The sequence below is a fragment of the Anarrhichthys ocellatus genome, unplaced genomic scaffold (assembly GCF_004355925.1).
Source record: "Anarrhichthys ocellatus isolate YVR2014 unplaced genomic scaffold, GSC_Weel_1.0 scaffold8, whole genome shotgun sequence".
Lineage (NCBI taxonomy): Eukaryota > Metazoa > Chordata > Actinopteri > Perciformes > Anarhichadidae > Anarrhichthys > Anarrhichthys ocellatus.
Window position 1 is genome coordinate 4,405,075 of NW_022280038.1, and position 18,515 is coordinate 4,423,589.

The window sequence follows — 18,515 nt, forward strand, 5'->3', positions numbered from 1 at the left end:
GTGTGTGTGTGTGTGTGTGTGTGTGTGTGTGTGTGTGTGTGTGTGTGCTTTTCATCATATTAAGCTCTGCCATGCTTACAGAAGAGCTGCAACCATTAATTGATTGAAAGTAATTGGATAGTCTGTAATCTGAGTCATGTTTAATTGTGGACAAAACAAGACTTTTGAGGATGTCATCTTGGGCTTTGGGAAACTTTTCACCATTTTCTCACATTTTATGGACCAAACGCATAATTGAGTAATCGAGAAAATCATCGACAGATTAATCTGAAAATGGATATAAGCGTTAATTGCAGCCCTGGCTCACATGTACTGTACTGTACAGTACGTGGCAGTACCCAGGAGCCACCTCGCCATCCACGTTGTGTCTGTTCGGGCTCAATCGATGACTTCACAGCCCTCCAGTATCGCGTTTCACAGTTGAGGTTTTCCATATGAGGATCAGAGAGATGCTTTTAGCTGCTGAGGTGATGCGACGCTGGTATTCTGCTCGGCCCTTATCTCAGTCAGCTTTGAAGGGGTGGACGAAGAACAACGCTTCCAGGTGGCACAGCTGGTTATTTATTTTTCATCGTGCCACTCTGACTTGCCACATTTCATAACCATTCATAGTGTCGGTAGACATGTGCTGGTGGTGTTTTTCACAGGAAGTGACATCACCATGAACATTGCCGCCCACATTGCCAAATGCACTCCCAAGGGCATGTTGCATGGCAACCATAAAGTGTCATTGTCGAGAGGATTTGTGAAATGTAATATCATCTTGAGGAGGCAGGGACGGCTGGAAGAATCTGCTGTTTCACGTGTGTGTGTGTGTGTGTGTGTGTGTGAGCGTTTGTCTCTGTTCTACTCACAGATTACTTCTGTCATTAAGTACATAGTTCAGGGTTAGGTACTGCAAACTTAAACTGCCTTAAAGTCTCCATCTCTTGCCAACTGACACCACAGTCAGCTGAGTTGACAAGCGATGTTAAAGTTGGACAAAGGTTTTCTATTTGTTTTGTTTACAGCTCACTGTTCTGTATTACTGAAAATGCAGTTTAGTGGATGTCTGGTATTGTGGTGATTACTTGTTGTATCTTCACACACTTTCTTTGACATGTGCAGATGGTGACGGTCTATGATGGAGGGTAAACCATGATGCAAGCAGCCCTATCAGACAGAAATAGGAAGTCTGTCGACATGCTGCCGCTGCATCTAAATACATGTAATCAATAAAAAAAAAAGAAAAAGGAAGTGTCTCTTTTAAATGGTTGACTTGTTGAACAATCTGATATGCTGTCTTATCAGGTTGGCTTCCTGTTCCTTACAGGACGTCCTCCTGTCTAGTGGGGCCACTTGCTGTCCAACTGAATGAATGTTTGCTAACAATTGAAGATATTGGCAAGCGTGGGAATCTTTTGTTCACACTCGATACGAGTCCCTGATGTAATCTCGTATGAACGAGCCCTACTGGGACGTCCTTCTCACGAGAGACATACCTGCTCATGCAACAGATCTAGAGTGTGTGGAGCACAGAGCCTTCGAAGTGAGGTTTTCTAATGTTTATGAAAACGAGAGTGAGAGAGTGAAGATGCCGTTGCGTGTCGGTGTGATAGCACCCCCCATCACACCAAGCCCGAGTTTTGGCGCCTGTGGCTTCCAAGAGATAATACATGTGGAGAGGTGCAAGATAGGAAGCGTGTGCATATGTAGTGAGAGAATGTATGGGGAAAGGTCACAGAAATAATATGCAACTGTGTGTGGAAGAGAGCGTTGATCATGAAGCTCTGGCAAAAAGTACAAGCTTTCTCTATTCATTGTGCAATCTGCTGCTATCTGGGCTCCTGATATTATCACATCCCAGCAGTCTGTCTCGGTACTACAATTGTACATTAGGCCATGCTGAGAATTGCAACACTCACAAACTTAGCAATTTTAGCTTAAAGGGGAACATATTTGCCTAATTATGATCAAATGATATTGAATCAGTGGACTAGGTGGGAGCAATTCCTCTCTCCATAAACTCGGGCAGCAGCTGCCATTGTGAGGATGTTAATACATGTAAGCGTTTCCAACCATACTTCAGCTGGTCCCGCACATGGGTGAAGTTTTCCTTTCTGCCAGAAATAATCTTGGGTTAATACAACAAACCTACTTTCTGGCAGAAAGCCCTCAAGGCAAATGTGTGCGCTTTTCCCTTAGCCGTTAGTGTATGTATGTCAGGGTCTAAAATTGCATGCTGACAGCCATGCAGTGAGAGATTCTTAAAGAATATAGGCTACTGCTGCATGTATTGTTTATGGACCGCAGTGCTGCAGATGCAAATCTATGAATTATTTTCTTTCACTCCATCTTGCATACTGGTGCAAACCTGCAGGGGGCTATGCGTGTGCAGCCTGCAATGAAATGAAAAATGTTTTTCAATCTTCAACGTGCTGCTTATTGGTTCGTCTGCCATGTTCTCTTTTTAACGTCTGTATGACGACACTTATAATCCATTAAAGACGGTCCTTCCCCAAAGCAGTTGAAGATATTTTTATCATTGTCGGATTAATTTTAGAAATGTTGATACGAACACTGCCACCATTTGTGAGATTCTTAAACGCGTGTTAAATGTTGCTAGATTTTAATTATACATGGAATTGGTTTCATTACACAGATCAAACATCTAAAGACCGCCTGTGCCGATGATCTCGAGTCACCTCTGGGCATTGTCATGACTCCCATTAACAACCTTAACGTTACTGTATGAACGTGGTTTCATTACTTCAGCTATCATCTCATCAGTCGTATTCATGGTGTGCTTTTCCTCCCCACAGGAAAATTGTGATCAAGATTGGGAAGAAGAAGAAGCGAAAGCCGGAGTCTTCAGAGGAGTCAGATGATGACCCCCCTCCTCGACACGCTGCTAAAGATGACTCTGTACGATCCAGCATTTACACACACTCACAAACTGACATATGTATATATAGCTACAATAGTAACCGGGGCTGTAATGCTTGGGAACACTTCGAGTGCATTTCATCCCACTTAATCATATTACAATATCAATCCTAAACTGTGAGACAACTCTCTTCAGTGAATTGCCTTCATTTGACTGCTTTACTTCCCCGCCTTATTCAGATGACGTTGTGACAGTAATACATGTGTTGTCACACCTCTGCTAAAAGAAAACGTATGGAAATTCCTGATCTTTTTCCATTCCGGTACAAGGCATTGAGTGAAGCGGTGTCCTCGGTCTGGCTGTTGACACGGCTGCCGAGCCCAGAGGAAGGCTTCACAGACTGGGCTTGAGCCTTGGTGGATTGACTCTGTGGTTCACGTGGGGGTCATGCAGTGGGTGGCTATCTCAAGTACACTCGCTTATCTGTGCTGATGACGGAGATATGATGGAGACATCATCATCTCGGCATTATCTAGGTCAACAACAGCACCCTGACGTGCACACACCTAAATTTAACTAAAATTTTCATTTAAAAGGAAACGCAGTTGCCACAGCCACCAGTGAAATTAAAATCCTCCAGGGATGTCATGTTTGTTTGATAACATAACACTTAGCTAAATTAAGGGATCACATAGTTTTTTATTTAAAATCCAGATTCTATTTTCCACTAAACACAAAGTACTGCTGTGGAAAATGAGTGGTTGCTCACCTGAGGTTGAGATTTTTCAAGGTACAAACAAAGGGAGAGGGGGGCTCTGAAATGTACGCTGGCTATGTGATCTGATCAATATAACGGTTCAGGTAGGTATCTTTTCCATCCATCCATTAACGCAGGGCTGACATACAGAGACAGACAACCATTCACCCTCACACCTACGGGCAATTTAGAGTCATCATGTAACCTACGGTGGAGAACCCGCGCTGTGATGGTGATAACATGCAAACCCCACACAGAAGGATCGAACCCGGGCCTCTCTTGCTGTGAGGCGACAGTGCTAGCTATCGTGCAGCACCAAGTTTTTCTTCTTCTTTTTTAACCTTTATAGATATCTGCCATGTTAAGAGAGACATGTCTGAATGAGTGGGGATGACAACACGTGACTTTGTATCCTCCTCCGCCCCACCACCTCCTCCGTCTTTCCTTTTTGCCTCCTATCCGGACTATTGCCTATAATGTAATTACTCTCATTAAACGCCGCCCATGGCCTCGATGAATACAGTCTGATGATGACTCATTTAGGATGATCCTGTGGAAGAAGTCAAAGTACCGTGGCTGACGGCTAGGAAAGAAAAAGCATGGCCACCTCAGGGGTTCAGTACTCTAGTCGTGGCAGGTTTGACTCTGCAGCTTCTGGTCAGCTTGGGTTTGGGGATGTGAGGGTATATCTCCACAGGGATGTTATACTCCACACTTAATTAGCTTTGGCTCAGTGGCATTCATTCCTAATTAACTACATATTACCATCAGGAGGGGCTCATGTATTGATGCAGGATACAGCAGCCCACGCATATGATCATTATAAAGGCGTGACGGGAAGAATTAGAAAGAAGCTGGATTTTAAAGCACTCTAGTTTTGTGTGTGGGGTTTTTCAGTGCATAATGTTTTATCAGAATTTCTTCCTTGTTTAATTTAAATTGAATATGAATAGCTAGAGTTCTCTGTTGAATCAAAATTATAGATTGCATCAACAATGTCACAGGGACAGTCTGAGATCTAAAAACCTGCGTGAGTAAATGTTGGATCCGGAGTAACCACGATGTCTGGCCATTGTTGCAAACTCAGAGGCTTGATAATAAATAAGTCATGACTCATGATTGAGGGAACAGTGTGGAACTGTGTGGTTTTTCAGTGTGGTTTACCGCGGAGCATCTCTGTTCATTGATATACATGTGTATAATAGTGATATTGATGCTTTTTATGATATACGGTGAGACCATACTAGTTAACAAGCACATACGGAGAATATCGTCGCGTAAATGGCCAGTAAGCATGAGTGTACTGTACATGTGCAAGATAATCATTTGTTCTAGCGGTGTGAACATCTGCTCAAACCTGCCCCACCTTCACATGTCAGATTACTGATAAAAGATCAAGTTTTAATTTTATTTTTCAGTGGTGATATTGATGTATGAAGTAGCTGATCAAGATCAGTTGAATATATTGTAAATGTGTTTTTTTCCTCCTTGGCGTTCCTAGAAGAGGCGATCCAATCGGCAGGTGAAGAGAAAGAAATACGCTGAAGAGCTGGAGGCCAGGTTGTCGGATGACGAGGTTAAGGTTATTGTCAAGGCCAAGAAAGCCAACACTGCAGCATCCAAACAGCCTGCTGTTCAACTCTTTGTCGTAAGTAGTTCTGCCTACAACCTCCCAGTTGCTTAGAAGTACAGTTTAAATGTATTCATGTTTGAGAAAACGTGAAAAAGAGAGTGCGGAGAGAGACGCGTTACTTCCATTGCTGATGAATTATTAATTGTATTTAAAGTATTTGTTGGCTAACAAACAATCCATGCAAAGAATGTGTTTCTGGCAACGATGCACTAAATATTGTTGAAAATAACTTACTTGTCTACCGGAAAAACAAGCACAAACTTGGTGGAAGAGCAACAGCACAACGTGCTCAGTGAAGTGCAGCGCAGCACAGCTTGTTCTCTTCAGTAACGCATTGTGACGTACAAACCAGGACCCCTGCAGTAGGCCTGTACAAACAGGAGGACGACGATGCAGATTCAGTGCCCATTTCAAAATGTACAGAACGGCAGGGAAATCCGGATGGGATTAATGTGACGATGGCTCTGCTGAAAAACACTTTTCTACAAATATATCGTCGAAAAATTCCACCCTGCTTTTCCTCGTCTAAATCAGTGATACTTTTTGAGTTGCTCTGCCGGAGTAGCAAACTCTAGCCCCTCAAGTCAGTTTTATTTATATGCAACAAATATGCCAAAGGGGTTCACAATCCATTTGAGTTATGACAGCCTCTAACCATAGGTCTTCTATTCAGATAAGGAACAAAAATAACTGTGTTGTGCTCAGGAAGAGCACAACTGTGTGCAGACTGTGCAGTTTTTATTTGCATTGTTATTATTGCATACTGTGGTGTGTGTGTGGTTTTTGTATTCTGAAGTGTCCTGAGGCTTACGCAAATCATTCCTGCTCAGGGGAACTATGAAGTAACACTTGACATTAAATCCTTCATGTCCGCTGCATTTGTAGGAGAATCCCAGTGAAGAGGATGCTGCGGTTGTTGACAAAATCATGTCTTCTCGTATCGTCAAGAATGAGGTAGGGATGTTCTGCCCTTTCTTTCCCTGCTTTTTAATGAGTTTTGTGATTATTTGTATATTTTATCAATCTAAATTGACTTTATGATATGGCATAATACAGCCATTAGCCAAGTGAAAGAAGAGATGGAAGTTAGTCTGTAATTGTATATTGTTCTCTTATTTTAAACCTCTCTACAGGTCTCTCCAGGAGTGGTGGTCGAAGGAGAGGAGTATTTTGTAAAATACAAAAACTAGTAAGTTCACTTGCAGTTTGTTTGAATTAGCAACTGTTGAATGAATAACACTATCAACCATAACAGAAATATTCAAAAATAATATTGTGTGATTATTGTGTGTATTATACTTATACCATTGTGTGTATTATACCATTGCAGATAATACTGTTGCACTTCCTAAATTCTAACACACATTTTTAAAAACTAAACTAAACTGAAGGCATTGTGAAAAGATGCTGAATACGAACTATGTGCTTACATGAGTACACAAGCGTCTCAGGCGTCCTGGGTCAGTTTTCAGTATTGCCCTGTAAATGCTGCAACGGTGATTACATTTCTCTTCTGTGAACTCGGGAGCATTATCAAAAAGTCTATCGAACATTAGGTTTACCACCACGGCCTCCCAGAGAAATCATTTCTTTTCACCTGACGGATAATCTGTCATCAGCCAGATTGCATTCATTAAGTTTTCATCCAAATGATGAAAAGGATTGAAAAATGAATGTCACACAAGAAATTTGATATACCAAACATAATGGAGGTCAGCGACTTTCTAAACGGCATTTCAGTAAAAAAAAAAAAAAAAAACCCTGTGACCACATCTGCAGTCTGTGTTCACACCTGCTGGCCTCAGCGGTTGCCCCAGATGCTGTTTAGAGGGTGTTTTTCAGGGTTTCTCACCTTAGAGTGTGTGTGTGTGTGTGTGTGTGTGTGTGTGTCAGCTCCTACCTACACTGTGAGTGGGCCACGGAGCAGCAGCTGGTGAAGGACAAGAGGATTCAGCAGAAGATCAAACGTTTCAAGATGAAACAAGCACAGAGGGCGCTCTTCTTTGCAGATGTAAGGCTGTGCGGCTGTGTTTTTGTCTGTGGACATTCTGTGTAGCGTGTACTGTCTATTACGTGAACAATCATATTTTGGCATTTGTTATGAGCAGGCGCGTGTTTAGTGTACATGGATATGAATGTGTGTGTGTGTGTGTGGATGTTTTTATTTACTTTTTGTGTTTTGTCTGTGTGGGCAGACACATCTGTGTGCATATTTGAATCTCTTAACTCGCTCACTCGATGCAGTAGTGATACTTGTCTCTGATTCCAGATGGTGAGTGGGCATTTAGGTTTATTCTCCCTCTTTCCTTCCCTCTTGTCTTTCTTTGTGTCTCTCTCAGATGGAAGAGGACCCCTTTAACCCGGACTATGTAGAGGTAGACAGAGTGCTGGAGGTGTCGTATTGTGAGGACAAAGACACGGGAGAGGTAAAGTGAATCCTCTTCCGTTTATTAATTGTGTGTGTGTGGGTGTGTTTGTTTGTGTGTGTGTGTGTGTGTGTCTACGTGGCTGAACATGCTTTACTCTTTTTAAGTTTTTTGTGGGTTTTTTTTCTTCCACTATATTCTCCACTCTAGTGATGTCTTTGTATCTCAGAAGGGCCCAAGGCCATCCTAACGGGCTTCCTCGCAGCCTTTGTTAATATTATAAAAGCAGAGCTTGGCCTCGCTGTAGTCTTTTGCAGCGCTAATTCTCCTCCGGCTGCTGCAGGAGGTGGTGTACTACCTGGTGAAGTGGTGCTCGCTGCCTTATGAGGACAGCACCTGGGAGCTAAAGGATGACGTCGATCAGAGCAAGATTGAAGAGTTTGAGCAGCTGCAGGCAGTCAAGCCAGACTCGCGTAGGGTGGTAAGCTATGCCCTCCGGCATTCCTTACTCTGTCGCTCTCAAACTGAATACATGTATATACGTATATTTTTTCTTTTTCTTTTGTTGCTGGTATTTTGAAGTGCTAATAAGATAATAATTTAAAATCTAATCCAATTGATTATGCAGATTTGGTGCAGTGGAATCTTTGAGAATGTATTTTCACTGCACCATCCAAACATATGTATTGTGAGATTAATGTGCATCATAAGCCAAAAGGCCACACTCACACAGAGAAGTGAACAAACTGAGGAGACTCAGAAACACCTGCTGCCAGTCACTTCAAGAGCAGTGAATGATGTTTGTGCTGTAAAAAATAAGATATTCACTAGTTAAGATTAAAGCTAAAACTTGAAGGGTATGGTAATAAAAGGACCATGTTTTTAACTGCAAATCAGACTGTGCCCCATGAAGCAAAACACATGGTTGTATTTATAGTATAGTATTGTAACCAGACTTCACACAGATTTGTCATGTGATTTGTACTGTCTTGGATAAGCTCTAATTCAACAGACCCTTCAGGATTGTTTTTCAGGTTATATTTACTCTTGTCATAGTCACCTCCTTGTCCACTAGAAAGAGTCGCACTGTTTCCCAGTATTGAAACAAATGCATAAATGCCTGCGGCCATGCATATACAATATAACCGGAGTCACTACCACACCACCGTTTGATATGTTTCCCTCTTTGCCTTACTTTTAAAAAACATCATTGAGTGCTGTCACTTCTCCTAAGATTGCCCCTTGTCTGTCATTGCGTTCATTCGACATCTAAAATGTAAATGTGGAATCGATTTCAAAACGCTCATTTTAACTCTCCATTTACAATATGTCACTTAGGATCGGCCCCCAGCCAATCTGTGGAAGAAGAGGGAACATTCGAGGGAATACATCAATGGCAACAGCCTCAGGGACTACCAGCTAGAAGGGGTCAACTGGCTCCTTTTCAACTGGTACAACAGGTCAGTTTCTTGTATATGCATAAATGCACACACCTACAACTGGTAGCACTGCACGGAATTTATGAGAATCAACAGGAATAACAGAAATGTAAGGGTTATCTGTTCAGGCTGCAGATAGAAGCAAATCTTTTGCCATATCGTAAACTGCCATTTGTTGAGTTGTTTAGCTATCGCTAACAGGGAAAGGTACTTTGAAATTCAACCCGGCAAACTTAGAAATTAAAGTGAACTAATTTATAATTATATTTTTTACAGGAAAGAATGAATGGAAGAAGACTAAATACAACTCCTCAATTAGTGCTAAATCATGCTACATCCCTCATGCTAGCTAGCAAAAACTAGCAGAAGATGTTAACAAGTTATAAAACGGCGAACTTTGCTTTACTATCTGCTGCTTTACTGAAATATCATAAAACAATATATGAAATATATTCACTCCAGTAATATTATCAAAATGTCTCTGAAAAGATGTAACGCTCTGGCTCAGTGTGGGAGAATACATTGTGCATGCAGAGGGTTGTAATATTACTGAATTGCTATTTTATGGAATTCTGGCAAATGATCTGATGGAAGGGTGCACTGCTGAACATAATGCATGGTTACGATTCAGTAGAATGGAGTTTTTTTTTAACCAAAACGTACCATTACATCTAGTCCCTCATATTGAAATTGTGCAAAAAGTCCCGAGCTTAACTTGACTTGGAAATTTTCCCGTCCATTTGCATCTCTAAACACAACTTCCGCACCCTTTTCAAATGGAAAGACAAATGGTAGATTTAGGATATACCTCACACCTCAAGCAAAATGGCAACTCTTTTTTTGTTTGTAAACTGTCAGTAATCCTATGCCGATATTAAAAACTACAGTATATTTATTGATTCTGAGGTTTTCACATAGGTATTGTGTATTTCAAGAGGAATCCTCTGGGTGCTTTGGGACTGTGGATAATGAATGATAAATCATTTTTCCTGTTGTGTGGACCATGCTGTGATTTGGCTGTATTCACATTATTTGGTTGGGCCTGCAAGGAGAGTCAGATTTCCTGTCAAAGTGCACATTGCTGCAACAACAATTGCTTTTATTCGCCCACAATCACAAAAGAGGTGCTGCACATTACATCTGGAATATGAAGTGCGAGTCGGCTTGCATTAACCCAGGGAAACGGCTTTCTGTGTGAGCATGCAGGAGTTTGTGTATGCCTACGCAGAGAGATTCATCAAGAGAAGAGAGCTGCTCAAGAGGCCAGTGGGAATATCTGCACGTTGCAATTAGCATCAAGACATAATACCCCCACCCACTGGACAGCTGAATAAATGGTTTGCTGGAGTACACCACGCAGCAGAGGCAGTTGCAATTGCCATTATGTTGTGTCTCATCTCTTCGGGGCTGTTATTACTGCTGATGATGTTGTTTTCTCCTCCCTTGTTTGCTGTTTATTCTTTTAGTATGGGATTTTTGCATTTTCCTTGTTTTTCTTTATCTTCGCCACCCAATTTTTATTTATTTTTTATCCCACTACACATTTCTTTTGTTTACTTTGAAACAGTACAATGGTTACAAGCACCAGAAATGATCCCGCTGAATACACGCTGTGGAAAAATAACATCTCATTCAGCAACATAGTCCGACTTAAAAAATCCACGTCCCTACACATTATGTATGGAGTACACACCAGGGATATGATATAGTTTTCACACAGGTGTCACCGATTGTGTCCCCACTTCTTCCTCTTCTAACTCTTATTTCCACCTGTCAGACGGAACTGCATCCTGGCAGACGAGATGGGCCTCGGAAAGACCATCCAGTCCATCACATTCCTAGAGGAGATCCTTCGTGTGGGCATTAAAGGGCCATTCCTCATCATTGCTCCGCTCTCCACTATTGCCAACTGGGAGCGCGAGTTCCATACTTGGACCAATCTCAATGTCATCGTCTACCATGGAAGCATGGTCAGCAGGCAGATGCTCCAACAATATGAGATGTATTTCAGGGATGCACAGGTAAATAGAAAGAGATGGGGTTGCCTTTTATTTTTACAGTACACGTTTATGATTGGGGTGGTAATGCTTGTATTGCGTAAGTATAAATACAAGTTAGAAAAAGATCAATTCAAATATATTGGTGGCATAAATATATACATTGTGGGCCCACAACAAAATTAGCACAGGACCTATTACACAGCTGTAGTGCAGCACATATACTATCTATCTATCTATCTCATTATATCAATTTCAAGTAGGCCCTGCTAGTAGACCATAGAGAAGGCACTTCTTAAAATGCATTATACATTTCTTGTTGGATGCAGACTTCTACACATTATATACATTTTAGTTTTGTGCAACTATTGCTGTTTTAAGAGAGAACAATGCTGTCCGTCATGTTGTCTGTGTGTTTTGTCACCACAGTAATTGTTTTGGCCTGAGAGAAGCCATGAGGAGCAGAGCAAGAATCAGTCACAGATACCTTGCCTCGCATACCGAACAGAATTGGAGTTGTGAGGATTGAGAGGCCTTTTAGTTCATCCTGACATACCTAATGGTCCCGTTTTTAAAAACAGATGAGCAGAAAGCAACATCGCTGTGCTTACCATCAGACTGGAAAGCAGTGATTTACTTTGATTCAAATAATCACAGGACTGCTTTTTAGAGAACAGCAGCACTGTGTCAGCAACACGAAGTCCTGAGAGTAATCTAATAATATGTTCGAAAACAGGAAGCCTGCCCTGTATACAAAGATAGGAGTTGTTTATTAAAAAGCCAGGCAGAACGTCATTGCCATGTTTAACACACAGGCTTCATACGCCGGAAAGAGGAAAGAAAAGTGGAAAGCAGGCAGCAAGGAACGATAGTGAATATCTCAGGAAAATGTTTCTGTAAGGGAAAAGGTCTGTGTCGAAAAAATGGCTAAAAATGTATCTTTTGAAATCTGTACACTTAAATAGCGCTACAGATTTGACATCATTTTATGAAGCCTGTAGTTTCTCACTGGGTTGGTTGAGAGAACATTTTTACGAACAAGTGGTTCATAGTGCTAACGTGGCACATAACAGGATTCAAAGGAGGGCACGTGCCCAACAGTAAGTAGGCTGCTGGGTAGTTAGTGAGCCTTGGGAAGAGGCTTTCTGTGGTTGGCAGGCCATGTGATGTGTCACAACAGGCAGTTGGAAGCTCTTAGTATTCAGACGAACCGTAGGAGGAATTAAAGCGAACGAGAGCAGAACAAGCGAAGCCGCCACCAGGCTGTCTCTCAGGCAGCCTGTGATGTCATAGCAGCCCCCAAGGGGAGCTCTCTGTCAGCGCTGCTCAGGCATATCAGAGAGAGAGGCTCCTCTACAGCAGTCTGTTGGCTGCCTGGCTGTGGGAGGGGGGTTATCGGATAACTGAGTATCCCTCGAGGACTGTTGTCAAGGCAATAGATACAAATGGAGAGGTGGAGTGAAGAAAAGCCTCGAAAGACAGACAGACACATGAGGAAAATCTGCGATGAATAAACTGCATATTAGCTACGTCTATCCTTTGACAGCCTGGTTGTCCTTGAATACAGAACTGGATGAGAATTTAAAGTTTTAAATATATCTAATGTTTCTAGAGCAGCAACAGTAATGTTTACAGCAAAGTAATGATATAAAATGTCTCACTGGAAATGCATCTGAAATGTCAATAGAATAAATAATATTCCTGACATCAAAATACTGAGTGAAGGACACGGACATCAGTCACTATCAGCAGTTCCTCCTGTCCTCTGTCCTGCTGATGTGTGATTTTAAGATGCATGGCAAACTAAGCTAAACAGTTAGAATACATGCAGACAGCTTATGTTTTGGTTTGTGTAGCCGAGTGTTATGTTTAATTTATGAAGGTAATAAAATCTTGACACGGCCCCGACACAGAGCAGGAGAGAGGCTTCAGTGTTCATCACGTTTCAGACAGTCTTTTGCGATGTGTTTATGTTCGTGTCGCGATGATGATGGAAATGCAATTTGTCGGTCAGCACTAGCACTGGCGTCCTGGTTATATTGTAGATGGCTTCACAACCAAGAGGGGTCTTTTTTAGATTGTCTGCAAAATCTTAAGATACAGTAAGCTGCCATGTGTTTGCTGTCAACAGCATAAGGCTGCAAATTAGTAGTTTTCTAATGCTAACAGTTACATACTCATTACATTCTCTCAGAAAACAGCTTTTTTTTTTAATGACGGCACATTCTGCATCATTGAAATTCATAGCACAATGCAAATGAAATGTGTTTTTACACACCGCCACAGACACAATTTCCTGTGCATAGAAACAGGACTGTCATCAATATTTGTTTTATAGACGCTTCATAAGCCAGTATGACAGTTTGTCTAACATCTCCTCACCTTCTTTGTCTTCAGGGCCGTGTGATGCGAGGTTGCTACAAGTTCCACGCCGTCATCACCACGTTTGAGATGATCCTGGGAGGCTGTCCTGAACTCAACGCCATCGAGTGGCGCTGCGTTATCATCGATGAGGCCCACCGCCTCAAGAACAAGAACTGCAAGCTGCTAGAGGGCTTCAAGCTCATGAACCTGGTACAAAATCCATCAACTTCCAGACATAAAAATCTAAAAGAAACTCATTTTTAATGTGTGCATTATTAAACCTGCACTTTCTAGTTTTAAAACTAATTCCACCTATTTTGATGTCTCAAAACTTTGTGTCCAGCTCCTGTCGGTCTCTACAGTGTGTTGTCTAATGATCAAATGAGACTGAAACGTTCTCTTGTTGTGCGTGTTCTCTTTCAGGAGCACAAGGCCCTGCTGACGGGTACTCCTCTCCAGAACACAGTGGAGGAGCTCTTCAGCCTGCTCCACTTCCTGGAGCCAGCACGTTTCCCCTCAGAAAGCACCTTCATGCAGGAATTTGGAGACCTCAAGACTGAGGAGCAGGTGAGCCGGTGTATACATAAAGATGTCCTGACATTTCTAGGTTTTGTGAATATTCAGTATTGATAATAGAAGTCAGAAATCCACAAGTCGCACAATCCGGTCAGACAATGCTGTCTGAGCTTCTGGTTAATAAATGTAAAAAATTAAGAAAACATCATTTTTGGTGTAAAAACTACAGTTCTTTTTTTTTTTTTTAGCGCTCTACAATACACATTGTTGCTCAGATACAGTATGACGATCCTATTGGTACAGATGGAACACTTGAATTGGGGCTTTTTTTTAACTAGGCCACAGCGCCATTTTGTACACAACACACACACTCATACACACACAACATATGGTGGCTAACAATAACAGATAATGGGGTATTATGCTTCTCATTGTTACACTATGTATCAACACAGTTGCTCACAGGAAAAGGGTGTTTTACCTTTCCTTCTTCTTATCGCTGTTTGGTGTTTCATTTTTAGGCAGAAGCACTAAAGAGATGCTCGAGAAAGGACCATTAAAACATGTTTTGAAGAGTAGTACTCATGCTGAAAGTTAAAATATTGGGAACAGCTAGTACTCGACACACGGTACTAAATCTAGAAGCTCTTTGTACCAGTGGGGATATTATATCCTTTTCACAGTAAAAGTTGGTGAGAGTGCATTTTCAACAAATGTCATAACTGATGTTGAGGGCCTGTATGTGGAATAAAAAAATGAACGCTGGTAGCTGTAAAAGCTGCGACACGTTACTGTTGACACAAACTCATGATTTGGGAAACTGTTTCTTCATCAATTGAAAAAGACGAAATCTGAACACTGGTTTTAAAACTTAATATATTCATATAAAGTTAAGACATTCTACATTACATAACCCTACTGCCATATATAAAAAAATCAGTATGACATCATTAAATTTTTATATAGAATAGTATTGATGGGTTTAGTTTGATGGGTGGTGACTCCTACTTTGATGGCCAGTCAGGTTTTATGTACAAGTAGATAATGTGTTGCGTGTGTGGAAATATAACCAGGCAACTACTGTTGAGTTAAACTTGGTGCTGGCTAACGTTAGTGCAGTCATTATCAATCGCAGATTGCATCTGCGTCCACTACAGTCATGAAACACACATGAAGTGGAAATTCGAAAGGAAGCGTAAATGCTTCGTCTGATGTTGCATTGCAGTCAAATACATATTATTGAATACAATAAATGATTCTCAATTTGGTAATGGAAAAGTCACTGGAGCATGCAAACATTTCCGTAATGATGTGTATGGCACTGCTGTTCCGGTTTTAATCAGGACCAGCACAAACGCAGCACGTGTAACCCCATGCCTGTGTAGCGTAGAACATCCCACAGTTACTGAATGCGATACGATAACTCTCTTCTCATCTTTGGGCCCACAGGTACAGAAGCTTCAGGGTATCCTGAAGCCCATGATGCTGCGTCGGCTGAAGGAGGACGTGGAGAAGAAGTTGGCTCCTAAAGAGGAAACCATCATCGAGGTTGAGCTGACCAACATTCAGAAGAAATACTACCGCGCCATCATAGAGAGGAACTTCTCTTTCCTGGCTAAAGGAGCTGGCCAAGCAAATATGCCCAACCTGGTCAATACCATGATGGAGCTGAGAAAGTGCTGCAATCACCCCTACCTCATCAAAGGAGCAGAGGAGAAGATCCTAGAGGACTTCAGGGAGGTGTATAGCCCCACTGCAATGGACTTTCACCTGCGAGCTATGGTGCAGTCTGCCGGGAAGCTGGTCCTTATTGACAAACTGCTGCCCAAGATGAAGGCCGGAGGGCACAGGGTGCTCATCTTCTCCCAGATGGTGCGCTGCCTTGACATCTTGGAAGACTACCTCATTCAGAGAAGGTAATGGTGACAGATGATGAAGGATTTGTTGTCCTTGAAAGAAAACAACTTGTAATTGTTAACTTGGTGCTGCGGCTCAAAAATGTAAAGTCACTCGTATCATCTGGCTTTATTAGATCTGTTGGGATTCAAAGAAAAGCTAATTCGTGGTACAGTTTACTGGGATCACTCGGTAGCTGCTACACATGTTGTAAAGGATGATCTGACTCCTATCGCTGCAAATGGTTAGGGTCAGTATGTCTGTAGTGGTGTGTCCTAGCATGCAATACATGATAGCCATTTGTTAGTGAGAGTAGTTGGCAGCAGAAGCATTAGTGATTAGAAGTATGGAGCCTGGTGTTTCATCACATCAATTAAGTCAAAACAACACATCCATCCATCTATTTCTGCATCCATTTATCCTGTTTGGGCCAAAATGTGCTGTAACATATCATAACATGCACTACTAGACAAGAGGTAGTGTACCCACATGCAACATGCAAACACTAATTACCCATCCATTTCTCTCTGTGCAAAATGTATGATTTGTTAGCTCTATAATTAGAGTGAAAGAAAAAGGGGGGGAAAAAGTAAGCCCTTGTTGAGAACAGGAGTAACTGATGAAGATGTTGGACAATGATTTGGACTGATGTCATGGCCATAAAGCTTCTAAACACAACCATGGCTCTGCCAAAGTATAACATTGCTTTGAGAATCATAGAGCTCTCCCTTTGCTTCCCTGTGTGTGTGTGTGTGTGTGTGTGTGTGTGTGTGTGTGTGTGTGTGTGTGTGTGTGTGTGTGTTTGGTTTTGTGTCAGCAGTGTCAGGTAATGCCCAAAAGTCCCATAGAAAGCTGAAATGGAGTGAGTGGTCAGATAAAACGTAGCAGGACTATCGTGGGGAAAGGTTAACAACTAGCCATAAGGGTTTGAATTTAATGGCATCTAGGAATTTGAATATTGCTTTTATGTTTCATATACCTGACTTTTTTGGGTGTCTGTATATACTTTTGTTGCTCTCGTGTTTCTTTCTCTCTCTCCCCCCCCCCACACCACCACCAGCAGCTGGAGCAAACCCTAAACTATTGTCAACATGTGAGGCGCTGCGCAGTACAGACCTCAGACAGGGTTCAGCAGCAGGTTATAGAAGCCCTCGGGGCGCCACTATATTTAGACGAGCAGGTTTTCTGTTCTGTGAGGTTTCTTCTGACTGGAAGTGGTTTGTCCTGGGGGTCGGATTGTGGGAGGGGATGAGAATGGACACAAGGATGAAAGAGCACATAACCACTCCTTGTAGAAATAGTTTTATTTATTGATTTGGGATACAGTTTCCAGGTGCAGAATGGAAGCAAAATGAAAGTAAGGTTTTGGGTAAATATAACTATTTTGGATTGAGAGAGCTGTACAGTTTCGTGCAGAATGTGCAAACGTTCACAGTGAAGATATGTAGAACAAGCCATGTATTCAATCAGTTATTGCAATGCATACATCATGGCTCGCTTTTTTTGTGTTGCAGGTACTTGTACGAACGAATAGATGGACGTGTTCGTGGGAACTTGCGGCAGGCAGCTATCGACCGCTTCAGTAAGCCCGACTCGGAGCGCTTTGTTTTCCTTCTGTGCACAAGAGCTGGTGGCCTGGGAATCAACCTCACAGCAGCAGACACCTGCATCATCTTCGACTCGGACTGGAACCCGCAGAACGACTTGCAGGTAAGACACAACCTGAGCAGTAGGTGCAACGTAGTGCTGTAGTAGATTTGTCCCATTAATGTGCAGGCATTTGACAATTTTGGCATTCTAATGGTTATCTCTCGTGTGACATCTGTTCATGTAAAGAACTACCAACAAGTCGCATCACCACAACAAGTGACACTATGTCCAATAAAGACCACATGCTAATTTCACATAATAATTAAAATTACCATCATTTAGGATCAGATGACATTAATGCCAAACTAAAGATGTCATCACTAAATCTCCTTTTTGTATGTGCGGTGTATTTTACACGTTTTGTTTTCTTGTCTGCTCTTCACAGGCCCAGGCGCGCTGCCATCGTATCGGTCAGAACAAGGCAGTGAAGGTGTACCGTCTGATCACCAGGAACTCGTACGAGCGAGAAATGTTCGATCGCGCCAGCCTCAAGCTGGGCCTGGACAAAGCAGTGCTGCAGAGCATGAGTGGCCGAGATAACAGCCTGGGTGGAGGCGCCGGGGGAGGGGTAAGTTTGAGAATTGTCCAAATGGTCTGGAATCAAAAAGGGGAATTAAATCATTTAGTAATGTAAATTATGTTCAGTTAATTTTCTTGTTGTCAGACAGTGCTTGTGATGAAAGCGATCAATTTCACAAGAAGATCTTGGCTAGACGTTCACTATCTCGTCATCACATAACACAAAAACGAGCAGGAAACGGCAAAAGCCTGGCGTGGCACTGTTCTAATCATAGAGCTTGTTTACACTTTTTCTTCATTATTTGTTTACTCTTTGCGGCTTATTCTCCTACTACTCAGTTTAGTGTCATATTAAATAACTTCTTAAAATCGTAAACACTTTGAAGTGAAAGTTGGAAGTGGGTAGAGGGGGTTATCCTTTAAGTTTCTTATCCTCACTAACTGAGACTTTCCTCTAACCATCGTGTGAGAATGAGTGCTGTTATAGAAATAAAGGACTAAATATTTCTTCC

The 18,515-nt window shown here is 42.0% G+C and overlaps 1 protein-coding gene across 8 annotated transcripts in view; it reads left to right on the top strand.

Annotated features, from left to right (window-relative positions):
* The window catches only part of chd9 (chromodomain helicase DNA binding protein 9), a 63,650-nt gene that overhangs the window by 31,020 nt on the left and 14,115 nt on the right, over positions 1-18,515 (top strand). For all 8 annotated transcript variants that reach the window (XM_031848733.1, XM_031848730.1, XM_031848735.1 and 5 more), the window contains 14 exons: positions 2,802-2,904; positions 5,125-5,271; positions 6,142-6,210; positions 6,390-6,445; positions 7,150-7,267; positions 7,596-7,682; positions 7,966-8,103; positions 8,961-9,082; positions 10,839-11,082; positions 13,456-13,632; positions 13,846-13,989; positions 15,388-15,854; positions 17,349-17,544; positions 17,870-18,052. In XM_031848733.1, coding sequence (XP_031704593.1) covers positions 2,802-2,904; positions 5,125-5,271; positions 6,142-6,210; positions 6,390-6,445; positions 7,150-7,267; positions 7,596-7,682; positions 7,966-8,103; positions 8,961-9,082; positions 10,839-11,082; positions 13,456-13,632; positions 13,846-13,989; positions 15,388-15,854; positions 17,349-17,544; positions 17,870-18,052 — 2,251 coding nt within the window. The remainder of the gene's footprint in view (positions 1-2,801; positions 2,905-5,124; positions 5,272-6,141; positions 6,211-6,389; positions 6,446-7,149; positions 7,268-7,595; positions 7,683-7,965; positions 8,104-8,960; positions 9,083-10,838; positions 11,083-13,455; positions 13,633-13,845; positions 13,990-15,387; positions 15,855-17,348; positions 17,545-17,869; positions 18,053-18,515) is intronic.